At 34.4% G+C, this 13,597-nt stretch overlaps 2 protein-coding genes across 2 annotated transcripts in view; one reads left to right on the top strand and one right to left on the bottom strand.

Annotated features, from left to right (window-relative positions):
• The window catches only part of Pio (zona pellucida domain-containing protein piopio), a 77,344-nt gene that overhangs the window by 27,414 nt on the left and 36,333 nt on the right, over nucleotides 1-13,597 (top strand). The window lies entirely within an intron of this gene.
• On the bottom strand, nucleotides 3,137-6,643 carry LOC143898090 (uncharacterized). Its single transcript, XM_077407214.1, has 10 exons — nucleotides 6,453-6,643; nucleotides 6,137-6,256; nucleotides 5,900-6,017; nucleotides 5,073-5,346; nucleotides 4,433-4,549; nucleotides 4,275-4,365; nucleotides 3,891-4,030; nucleotides 3,601-3,733; nucleotides 3,298-3,409; nucleotides 3,137-3,187 (listed from the first exon to the last, which is right to left on the bottom strand). The coding sequence occupies exons 1-9, from the start codon at nucleotides 6,594-6,596 to the stop codon at nucleotides 3,362-3,364; spliced, it is 1,185 nt and encodes a 394-aa protein (XP_077263340.1). The 5' UTR covers nucleotides 6,597-6,643; the 3' UTR covers nucleotides 3,137-3,187; nucleotides 3,298-3,361.

Here is a 13,597-nt window from a genome sequence, read left to right as displayed (position 1 = left end):
GGCGCGTTCTAACGCCGGAAGTCGCGTAGCGAGCGAGGCTCGCGTGTCGTTTGCAAATTGCGGGGGGAACGTCTTCTTCAGCGCGCTTTTGTTACGCCCTTCGGAAACCCGGCTGATTGTGAGTCAGAGGCGGGAGAAGAAAAGAATACCGCGCCCGTGTGTGAAAGCCCGAGTGACGTGACGTCAGACACGTGATGTGTGTGCGCGCGCGCGCGGCCGTCGCGAGGGAAAGGAAAACCGAATAAAGGCGACGCGAGCGGGAAGGGACTCGTTAAACATTTTTACTTTATCTCGCGTCGACGAAATTCGGCGTACGTGTTCCGAGCGAATCGCGTTTTCAAGTCGTCCGGCACGAGAAGAGACGTCTTAAAGGTCAAGTACCTTCGACTTCCGGCCCGGCTTGGACCACGCGGCGCGACGGCGCGTCATTCCGCTCGAGAGTAATGGCAGCGCGCGAGATGGCGTGACGGAACCGCGTCATTAGGTGGTATTCTTAGGTATCTATTGTGAAATTGATTCTAGATGATGATACCGGATAATCGCAGCCTTAATGATATAATGATATAGATTTGCCAGGGATATTTTTGCGGTTATATACGATTATCCTTAGCTTAAAGCTAGCGCATCTTTTTGCGAGAATATCTCGCGCGTTCGTAACATCCAACAAGAATAATATTAACGAACGTGTCATTTATGCAGTTTTAATTGAAGTAGGAAGATGAAACTATATTTAACCATTTAACTGAGAGACAAGCATTATTTGCCAATATCGTTTAATCTCATGAAATTCGAGTTGCGACAATGGCTTTTATTCTCAAAAAATTGCGAATTTTCTGCAATTGTGCGGTGAAATGTGAAGAAGCTCGGATTTTTTTCTTCCCTTCTTCGTCGAACCTGTTATACGTCGAAAAGCCAAAATAAATAATCGCGTGGAAGCGTGAACGTGGCCGGTCGTCGACCTCGCGGATTCCGGGATTCTCTCTCGACGGGTCCCACCTCGATATTTTCAGCTGTGTGAAGTTGGCTTCCCCACTACTGAAAATTCAATAATAACTATAACCATTCGTTTGGTGGTCGTTTGGTAGTGTTTGGTAGTCCATTCCCGACGTTTGGTAGTCAAAGCTGTAACTAATAATGCGAAAAAAGACATATGCGCGTGAAGTTAGCCCCCCCTCTTGTAAAACTCGGCTTTCCAGACTGCGTACATCATTTTACCTGTACGCATTCGTTTGGTGGTCGCGTGCTGACGTTTGGTAGTCCATTCCCGACGATTGGTAGTCAAAGCTGTAACTAATAATGCGAAAAAAAGACATATGCGCGTGAAGTTAACCCCCTCTCTTGTAAAACTCGGCTTTCCAGACTGCGTATATCATTTTAACCGTAAGCATTCGTTTGGTGGTCGCGTACTGACGTTTGGTAGTCCATTCCCGATGATTGTTAGCCAAAACTGTAATTAATAATACGAAAAAAAAATATTCGCGTGAAATGATTCTTTCTTTTATAAAAATCGATTTTGTATTATAGTCTCGTCATTCTGATAACGGATTTTTATCTCGAAATAATTTCCGAAGTCTGTCATTGACAGTCACGAAAGATCGGGTATTCAAAGAGCAAACAGGTATTCATAGTAATCCTAGTCACTGACAGAAATTTTTTAAAGGGAATTGATCAGTCTTAACGCGATTATTAAGGTTTTTTCCATTAACGACTAATTATAATTCTTATACTACGCATATATATTTTTTGTATTATTCAATATGCATAGTCGTAAAAATCACAAAACATAATTAGTCGTTATTTTAATTACGCTCTACAATTCTAAAAATTAAAAGATTATATATTCTTTGACATTTCAAAAAATAACTATGAAATATGACTACAAGAAAAATTAAAAAAACTTTTTATGTTATTTTATTGTATCGATTTATTATAAAAAAAGCTTGAAAAAACGTTTTAATGTTAGAAGAGGATTACACCAATTTGATCCATATGTATTTAATTATTAGTTATTAATTATTGAAAATTAACTACCAAACATCATAAAATGCTCGTTAAATAAATATTATAATTAAACATGCAATCGTACAAGAATATTTATATGAAACGCATGGTTACACACATATATATTTTATTTTCTTTAACAATTATATTTTTAATTACTAAATGCACCAAACGAATTCTTATAGTTATAATAATATATGCAGGTTAATTATTTATTGGTAAAGTAAATGTTGCTTGTTTGGTTTGATAATATATGCAGTCTGGAAAGCCAAATTTTATAAAAATGGTCTAATTTCACGCGTGTATGTCTTTTTCGCATTATTAATTACAGTTTTGGCTAACAATCATCGGGAATGGACTACCAAACGTCAGTACGCGACCACCAAACGAATGCTTACGGTTAAAATGATATACGCAGTCTGGAAAGCCGAGTTTTACAAGAGAGGGGGGTTAACTTCACGCGCATATGTCTTTTTTTCGCATTATTAGTTACAGCTTTGACTACCAAACGTCGGGAATAGACTACCAAACACCACCAAACGACCACCAAACGAATGGTTATAGTTATTATAAATTATTATTGAATTTTCAGTAGTGGGGGGGCCAACTTCACACAGCTTTATGTATGTGTCGTGTTAACTGTACATACATGAGTATCACCAAGAAAAATATACGAAATGTAGCTCTTCGAGCTTCTTATAGGTACTGGAAGTATAAAGAGTTCTTTATACTTCTAGTACTAAATTACTCAAAAATTATCTATTCGTCCGAACATAAAGAACATATTCTGTTTATTCGTATTTCAGCTTCTCTTCTAAATGTATATAAATATTACACGTTCACCTGTTATATCTCTTATTATATTGCATAATAACGAAACCTTTTAAGCAAGAAGTAGATAGAGATTATAGAGACTTAAGCAACGTACCACGTGGATTTGTGACTATTAAAATAGTACAACGAACTAATATGACGACATCAGCGTTTTGTTAATGGTATGTATTATTTTGTCTATGCAATATTCATGTGGCTGATATTTTACTTGCTTAGACAAAAAAAAAACGTTAGAAATCTTCTCATTAAAATTAATATTAGGTATTCAAAGGTGAAAGATACTTGATACTCAGGTTTTGTAGGTATAATCGATTTAATATAAAAATGAACTTATACTTCTCTCTACTTACGTCTTATGTCATGGACAGTACGCGTTAAAATTAAAAAAGCAAGAAATATTATTTTTTCGATAATCTTGTCCAATAGTCAAACAGATACGAAAAAATTTATTTTTACACTTACCTATATCATCGCAAATTGCAATACGTTTATACAACTGCAGTTGTTGGATCAAAAATTTTCGCTATTACATCGAACAGATAACGGTAAAATAAGATATCGATGCCTTCGTTAACTAGAATGAAATGTATATATCTGCATCGTGTGTCTGTGTATCATATTTATACATGTACATATATATAAATACCATATATACACTGCATATCATATTATATATAGTACCTACACATGCATGTACACACACTTATACATAACAAATATACGTAACGTGCTACACGTAACATAGGCCATATAATAATCTTTTACCGCTGCAAATAATTCTAAGGACAACACGAACATTATGCCAAAATTAAGACTGACAGTCTTGCTACCCCTTTGCAAGAGGAATAATATTAGCTTCTGTACGTGTAATGGTGTTACATACCATCGAACATTGTATCTACAAAATAAAGATCAGAAAAACAAATTGATAATTGGAGATACACAATAATAATCTTCATACAGAGTTATATGAATTAATTTCTTAATTTCGATTATACTAGAGTTCGTCAAAATATTACTGACATATATTTATAAGCATACATAGTGTCTCTTACGCAGTGGAAAATATGTGGTCATTATGATCCATAAATTCTTGTCCAGCATAATTAAATACAAACACATATACAAAAATGTCAATTACGATTAGAAAGTGAAATACAAGATCATGAATATCGTGCGAAATAGCTTCAGAAACCTAAAATATAACGTCAGAATTAATATTTTGTTTCATAATTAATCATTTTACCAGCAAGATGCAAGCACAAGAACTAGAAAATAAGCTTTAATTTAAAGAAATTTTGTTCTTGCGACAATCTTCTCCTTCAAGCCATTTGATTTTCTAGTTCTTGCCTGTCTTTTGTAAAACAAAATAATAAAACTTTTTTTTCCAATTTAAACACTTATCCAAAAATATATCTAATAACGTTAGAAAAACTAACTCCATAAAGATTCAGGCTTAAAGTAAGTACTCCAATTATTAATAAGACGAAACGCGATCGTTGGAACCCAGAAAAGAAAAGTGCGGTAGCCCTTCAATAAGAAGAGAATATTATTACATTTCTTTTTGTATAATTTTGTTACTAAATATTTAACTAACTTTATAGCTTTACGATGAATATCTACGGCATGAATTATCTCTCTATACATTATAATCTCGTTCTCCAAACTAACATTTTCCAGCGTATTTACTGCTATTGCTTTCTCAATGCGATAACTATAAAGAATGTTATTATTATGATTATCTTTGTGGAGTTTATGAAAGAAATCGATTTACTGACATATATGTATATACTTATATATATTTTATAACGTCACATTACATCGATTGTTATAAAAAAGACTTGTAAATATAATATGCTAAAAATAACTATTGTAAATATTTACCAATAAACTATATAACATTGATTTTTATTTTACTATCGAAAGATCTAGTTGCAACAGTAAAATACATTTTTTGAAGATAAGGGGGGATTGTTGTGTTTTAGAATAAAATTCATATTTCTTTTAACAAAAAAATTTTTCTACTTTACCAAAAAAAATGTTCCTACAATATGGAATAATTTACTATACAAACAAAGTTAATTGCTCATCGCTCCCATACTCAATGTATTAATAGCGATAATTTTGCTACAATTGCCAATTTGCTTTCGTCTACATAAAATAGCTTCAAATAAAAACGAAGAAAATTATGTGTAAAATTACAATTTCTACATTTATTCTTACATATATTTCTTCACCTGGCGATTCTAAACATGCCACAAGCATGTTTAATGTATGCTACGCACATCGTCATTGTTGCTACCAGTATTATCCCTCCTATTATAATCGTTGAGCCCGAATGCAAGATAATTATATACATATAATTTTCTCGGCCGACAAAGTGCTTAGGTATAAGCATCTGTATCAGGCGATTTATTGTTAGATGATATTCATTTATGCGGAGGACAGTATCAAAAATGTACAGCACAAGTGTAAATAAAATAATAGCAATTATGTTGCACACATTAAGCCCTAAAGACATTTAAAAAATAATTATATAAATTTTTGTTTGTTTTTTATCCAAAAAATTATATCCTTAAATGGTATAAGTACATTTCAAAATTTATTGCCCTTTTACCACTTTCCTTCCCAGTATTAATGCTAAATTAATCCTAATTTTTAAAATACTAATTGTTCTAGTAAAGTATATATATATATATATATATATATATATAATGGAAGAAAATATTTTTATTATATTCTAACAGAATGCAAAATTTAATTATAAAATGATGTTATTATACACACACACACAATGAGAAGCACATATAAATAAATATACATATATACCAAATATGTTTATTTATTTATATGTGCTTCTCATTGTGTGTGTGTGTATAACAATATAATTTTATAATTAAATTTTGCATTCTGTTAGATTATAATACCTAAATATTTTAATTAAATGCTCATGTGGTTATATATATATATATATATATATATATATATATATATAACCAGGCTAATATATCAATAATTTAATTTATTTACAACAAATGTACTAGAGATGTCAATACTTTCTTACACATAAGTAGAGTTGTATAACGTCTCGAATTGTCCCCGCACTTCTTCATGATATCGATTTCTTTTTCGTCTTTTAACTCGTTACAGATACGCTGAAGTTGCTCCAATGACCATTTCATCTATAGCGTCAAAAATAGTTTTCGATATTCGACTCATTGTATAAATATTGTAAAGAATTTACAAACTAATTTATCGACACATTATTTATCTAGTTAAATACATTAAAAGATCAACTTACAGTTTGTCTGTTAATTCGAAAAGAGTTGTATTCGATCACGTACATACAAAAAAATAATGCGAAAGAGAAAACCTTAAGGATAAGATCAATAGTACAGTCTGCAGAAATAAATACTGCAAGCTATAATTAATAAACTTTTTTGAAAAATAACTTTTAATAATTACAGTAAAGTATAGATATTTAATTTCACTATATGTGCATATTAGATATATATTAATAAAAATAAAATATAAATATTAAAAAAATTTTTGAAAATAAGTGTTACATATATATAAAATAGCCATAAGAAAGAATATGATTAGAAATTTGGACCTACTTGATACACAACACTACTAATCAGAATACTAAAGCACAAGATTATCTGAAGCTGAACTAATTTCGAACACTGATAAGGCCATAAGCCAATTAATAGTAAAATAATCCGATTCAAACTGAAGTGCTGAGTCACAATATAGATCATCACTCTGTGAGAAACGTATCGCGTTTGACTGCGAAAAAGTTGGTGAAGAATAGCATATTTTCTTTTTATGAAGAGAGAGTCAATGACTTTTAAAACTCTTTTATTTCTCTAATATAAATTCTAATATATATAAAATTGCTTAATGTTGCGAACATAAGGTAATTTAAAAAGAAAATACTACCGTGAGAATCGAAACACACAAATTTCATGTTTTTGCTCGGTGGAAAAGAATAGACGATTAAGCTCGATCGATTTAATGCCGAAAGCAATTTAACAGATGTCCATTTCCCACAGAAAAATACAAGACAACTTTTCGTTTGAAACTCGCGCAAACGCATGTTTCGCTCTCTCTCAACATCGCGGTTGCATATTGCTCATTGTGATATGTGCATTGGTAAGATACGTTTGATGGAAGTGCCATGTGTTATTGCGCCGATATATCCGCACTATAAAATTGCAACCGGTAAAGTACAAAATATACTGAATGTTAATACTTACCTACTATAAATCTCAAAAACAACCTTGGATAATAAATTAAAGCACTTATTTTCTTACATTCTACCTGAGTACGTTTACCTATTATACTCTAAGAAATTGTTTATACTTTCAATGAATCAATTTTTGCTACTGTCAATAACATATTTTTTTCGCTCGCATATTAACGGGGACGCTAATTCAAAATATGTGTTCAACGGTGACTATAAGATAATTGAAAAAAATATAAAATTTAGTTTTTGGATTAAATATTTTAATAAAATATTTGTATTTTGTACTGTTACCTCTGTAATTCTTTGTGACCATTAAAAAATACACATGTAAACTTTGTATTTAAATATCTTGTATTCCCTTGTTAAATTTAAATAAAATTTTTTAATCTTATAAAATTGTTATCATACATTCTTTTCTAATTGACACAATGTAAAGATTTTTCAAAGTAGTGCAACAATTATTTTTTGAGGCAATATACATGTTCTCTCTGTAATTGGCGCTCTAATTTAAAGAGATATCATTTCTTTTTTGTAATTGTAATAGATCACTTGAAGCGCGACTCTTCTTTTTGATAAGGTAACATAATTTTTTGACGTGTATCACTTGGGTTATAATTTTTCGGAAATAAAGATACTACTGCTTAGATTTTTTTCGAGATTTTTCGAGATATAAAGATCTACCACTTGTTACTTAGGTTTTTTTGAGGTATAATACTACCACTTTCTTTTTTTTTTAGGTAACAACATATACACTACTATACACAGAAGGAAGATAAAACAAGCTGGTAAAGCTTTTACGAACAAGCAAAAACACCGTTACACACGTTACAAGTTTATTTTAAATATTTATCTATTGTCAGCTTTGTGCCAAAGAAACTCAGAATTATAAAGTTAATTATATTGACTTAGCGAGTTTCTTTAACAAGTCGACAATACAAACTTTCAAAGCAAGTTTTCTTCGATTTACTACGCGAGTGCTTTGTTTCATTGTAACACGATATTCTGGCTGCATTTTCCACTGCACGAAGAGAAATGAGATCCGCGTTTTTTGGCAAAGATCTTCTCTTCCTTCTTATATTTTCTAGCTAGAAGCGTCGGGAATATTCGGTAAAATCAATCGAGTACAGAAAAATAAACTTTTACGTGAAAAAATAATTTAGGAAAAGATATAAAATAGATACAAAAAACTCAATAATATAATAATAATAATAATAATATAATAATGGCGCTTAATTACATTAAAATCGAATAATTCATAATGCTATAAAAAAAATTTTTTTTCCTTAACTTTAATTTGTGAGGACTAATCATTAAACTTTCTTCTTATAATAATTATATTTATTCTGTATGAAACACGATATATTCGATTGGGACAGATGGCTATCTAAAATTGAAATACATATATATCTTTCTCTGATATTTTTTTTCAATTTTAATTTGCGATATTTCTACTAGACCAGGGGATATCAATTCGCGAACAAGATAGTGTGAAATGTCGAATTTTCTCACAAAATCGAATCTTAATCTCTCGATCCGAAATCGTTCTTCTTTTCCTTCTCCTTCCGAATGCAAGCTGTTCTTTTGCATTAGATATATTCAGCAGTTCGCTCGTCTCGCGGATTCGCGCGTGAATCTGTCGATATTCCATCGGATACGCCTCGGCTGGAGAAAGGAAAACATTACGCGGCGCCTCCTGATATCCCTATTTTTCCTCGCGGTTCTCGCTCGATATAGCCAACCGATCGAGAAAAATATTCTCTTCGCGTCCCGGAAGTTTATAAATTCCATCAAAACGTATTTCAATGTCATCGAGACGTATTCTTGTAAAAAGAAGATCCGCATGAGAACGAAAGCGAGTCTTTTCTCAGTCGCAACTCCTGCTTGATATCTTTTCGTAATATTATAAAAATTGTTGGAGAAAATTCAAGTTTTACGTGCAAAATTTAAATAAAGAAATCAGTTATCAAAGTAATATGTACATTTTCAGAGACTAAAAAATTGCGATAAATAATGAACATGCACACATGTCAAACACATACATGTTTTGTTGCGTAGAAAATATAATGTAAAATCGCGATTAAATTGCTATTAAACTTAGCTGTGTGAAGTTGGCCCCCCCCACTACTGAAAATTCAATAATAACTATAACCATTCGTTTGGTGGTCGTTTGGTGGTGTTTGGTAGTCCATTCCCGACGTTTGGTAGTCAAAGCTGTAACTAATAATGCGAAAAAAAGACATGCGCGTGAAGTTAGCCTCCCTCTTGTAAAACTCGGCTTTCCAGACTGCGTACACCATTTTACCTGTACGCATTCGTTTGGTGGTCGCGTGCTGACGTTTGGTAGTCCATTCCCGACGATTGGTAGTCAAAGCTGTAACTAATAATGCGAAAAAAGACATATGCGCGTGAAGTTAGTCCCCCCTCTTGTAAAACTCGGTTTTCCAGACTGCGTACATCATTTTACCTGTACGCATTCGTTTGGTGGTCGCGTGCTGACGTTTGGTAGTCCATTCCCGACGATTGGTAGTCAAAACTGTAACTAATAATGCGAAAAAAGACATATGCGCGTGAAGTTAGCTCCCCCTCTTGTAAAACTCGGCTTTCCAGACTGCGTACATCATTTTACCTGTACGCATTCGTTTGGTGGTAGCGTGCTGACGTTTGGTAGTCCATTCCCGACGATTGGTAGTCAAAGCTGTAACTAATAATGCGAAAAAAGACATATGCGCGTGAAGTTAGTCCCCCCTCTTGTAAAACTCGGTTTTCCAGACTGCGTACATCATTTTACCTGTACGCATTCGTTTGGTGGTCGCGTGCTGACGTTTGGTAGTCCATTCCCGACGATTGGTAGTCAAAACTGTAACTAATAATGCGAAAAAAGACATATGCGCGTGAAGTTAGCTCCCCCTCTTGTAAAACTCGGCTTTCCAGACTGCGTACATCATTTTACCTGTACGCATTCGTTTGGTGGTAGCGTGCTGACGTTTGGTAGTCCATTCCCGACGATTGGTAGTCAAAGCTGTAACTAATAATGCGAAAAAAAGACATATGCGCGTGAAGTTAACCCCCCTCTCTTGTAAAACTCGGCTTTCCAGACTGCGTACATCATTTTACCTGTACGCATTCGTTTGGTGGTCGCGTGCTGACGTTTGGTAGTCCATTCCCGATGATTGTTAGCCAAAACTGTAATTAATAATGCGAAAAAAAGACATACACGCGTGAAATTAGACCATTTTTATAAAATTTGGTTTTCCAGACTGCATATATTATCAAACCGAACAAGCAACATTTACTTTACCAATAAATAATTAACCTGCATATATTATTATAACTATAAGAATTTGTTTGGTACATTTAGTAATTAAAAATATAATTGTTAAAGAAAATAAAATATATATGTGTGTAACCATGCGTTTCATATAAATATTCTTGTACGATTGCATGTTTAATTATAATCATTAATATTTATTTAACGAGCATTTTATGATGTTTGGTAGTTAATTTTTAATAATTAATAATTAATAATTAAATACATATGGATCAAATTGGTGTAATCCTCTTCTAACATTAAAACGTTTTTTCAAGCTTTTTTTATAATAAATCGATACAATAAAATAACATAAAAAGTTTTTAATTTTTCTTGTAGTCATATTTCATAGTTATTTTTTGAAATGTCAAAGAATATATAATCTTTTAATTTTTAGAATTGTAGAGCGTAATTAAAATAACGACTAATTATGTTTTGTGATTTTTACGACTATGCATATTGAATAATACAAAAAATATATATGCGTAGTATAAGAATTATAATTAGTCGTTAATGGAAAAAACCTTAATAATCGCGTTAAGACTGATCAATTCCCTTTAAAAAATTTCTGTCAGTGAGACTAGGATTACTATGAATACCTGTTTGTTCTTTGAATACCCGATCTTTCGTGACTGTCAATGACAGACTTCGGAAATTATTTCGAGATAAAAATCCGTTATCAGAATGACGAGACTATAATACAAAATCGATTTTTATAAAAGAAATAATCATTTCACGCGAGTATTTTTTTTCGTATTATTAATTACAGTTTTGGCTAACAATCATCGGGAATGGACTACCAAACGTCAGTACGCGACCACCAAACGAATGCTTACGGTTAAAATGATATACGCAGTCTGGAAAGCCGAGTTTTACAAGAGAGGGGGTTAACTTCACGCGCATATGTCTTTTTTTCGCATTATTAGTTACAGCTTTGACTACCAATCGTCGGGAATGGACTACCAAACGTCAGCACGCGACCACCAAACGAATGCGTACAGGTAAAATGATGTACGCAGTCTGGAAAGCCGAGTTTTACAAGAGGGGGGGGCTAACTTCACGCGCATATGTCTTTTTTCGCATTATTAGTTACAGCTTTGACTACCAATCGTCGGGAATGGACTACCAAACGTCAGCACGCGACCACCAAACGAATGCGTACAGGTAAAATGATGTACGCAGTCTGGAAAGCCGAGTTTTACAAGAGGGGGGGCTAACTTCACGCGCATATGTCTTTTTTTCGCATTATTAGTTACAGCTTTGACTACCAAACGTCGGGAATGGACTACCAAACACCACCAAACGACCACCAAACGAATGGTTATAGTTATTATTGAATTTTCAGTAGTGGGAGAGGCCAACTTCACACAGCTGATATTTTCAACGATGATCGGGGCCCAACGTTTGCGAGGAGCGGCGAGCGGCGGCATTTAGCTTTTTGCGTGCCGTTAATTGCTTCCCATTGCGATCGGGCGTCGTTCCTCAATTCAGTGACGAGGGAGGACACCTCAATAGCGTCAAGGAAACGTTCGTCAAATGTGACTTTTAAAAATTGGGACTTTCGTTTTAATTATCCTCCTTGCCCAAGACGTGGACGCGAGAGAGGGACAGATGAGAGAAAGTAAAAAGTGAATATAAATAACGTACTTTCTCAATATAACAGCTTTCATATCGTTGCGTTTGATATTTATATTTAAACACCTCTTATTATGCTTCTTCGTAATTGTTGAGAAAAATTTACTTTGAAATTAGTAGTAACTTGAACAAAAAAACATGGTAGAACATGATTTATGGAATATAATGCGTTTAAAGTTCAAATATAAAGAACCGCACTCGCGTACGGTACAGATGACGGACGGACATTTCGGATTATTCTAGCGGAAAGTATCTTCTTTCGCGGAAGCAATCATAGGTAACTTCGTCGCGATACTTCCATCACGGATAATGCGCTGGATAATACATTTCGCGACAAGAGCAGGAAGAGAGCGCCGGCCGGGTATACCCGACGTGACTGCCTACAAAGTCAGCGAGTCAAGTTCACAACTCTCTCATCATTGTCTCCCCGCGGGCTGATAATGATAATCCGCCGATGATTATTGTCATTATACGACTCGCGCTCGGGATGAGGCATATGCGAGCATCCTAATTTACTCACGCGGGGGCCCGCCGGCGCCGCGCCGCGCTCCCCGCCTCGTCGCCTCGAGGTGGCTCTAATGAATTTTCTGGGAGCGATAATCCCCGGTCTCATTAGACTCGATGAATGTGCACGAGCGCCGTTTTAATCGCCCGCTGGTAATGGGCACATTTGGTCGATTATGTTCCCCCGCGTCGCACTAACGAGAGGACGATTTTTCCGCGCGTAATCGAAATGTAATACGTGAAATAAATCAGACGTGTATTTCGTTGCGCCACAATGTAGTAACGATGTACGAGCCGTCGAGTTGTTGTTAATTATAATCATACACTTCGCTATACGTGTTTAATTTTCATCGCTCATCAAAAATACCACGCGGGTCTGCAATCTCGCTCTGCATTGCGCCGCGGTAATACATTTAATTGAAGTTCTCGTCGCTGATCGTATTAATGCGATCGCGCGAAGTTGATGAATACGGAATTGCAACGCCAAGCGGCCGCATCAGCATGATTTCACGCTACAGAAGCAATCCTTACGCGTTTCGGTGCGTGAATCGCATTTTTATTGCTTAATCAGTCACAAGCCAACGGCCACAAACAAGTTTCCATCGATATCGTGGAATTTCGCCACGGAAAATCGATTGACCGAAGAACGATTCGCTTTTCAGGCACTTTCGATTCGAATTATGTAAACTGTCGAAAATATCGTAAAAAGCTGCATTTGCGGTTGTACATTTATGTTTGAAAAAGTATTTCAAGAATATTGCTATAATAGAACTGAATATAATCAGAAATTTTCACGTGAAAGCGTGCATTAAATCACAATTAAATTATAATTTTCCAAAATATATAAGACGTTTCGCGTAATGTAAGTTTTTAAGTTTTCGCAATTGTTACCGAGATCGATGATTCACGATATCCAGGAGAAGGAGATCTGCGAGGATAATCGACAGTTCGCGTAAGGTCGACGAGGTCCGGCTTGTTCCTCGCGAAAATCGATTAAACGGAAAGCGATAGTTCTCGTACATATGCGTTGCTGCCGTCCGTCCGGCTGTAAAGATCGCGCGATCGGC

Source organism: Temnothorax americanus, unplaced genomic scaffold (genome assembly GCF_048541705.1).
Source record: "Temnothorax americanus isolate GAGA-0224 unplaced genomic scaffold, ASM4854170v1 Scaffold22, whole genome shotgun sequence".
NCBI lineage: Eukaryota > Metazoa > Arthropoda > Insecta > Hymenoptera > Formicidae > Temnothorax > Temnothorax americanus.
Note: the sequence above shows the minus strand (reverse complement) of the source record. Positions and strands in the feature narration are given on the sequence as shown.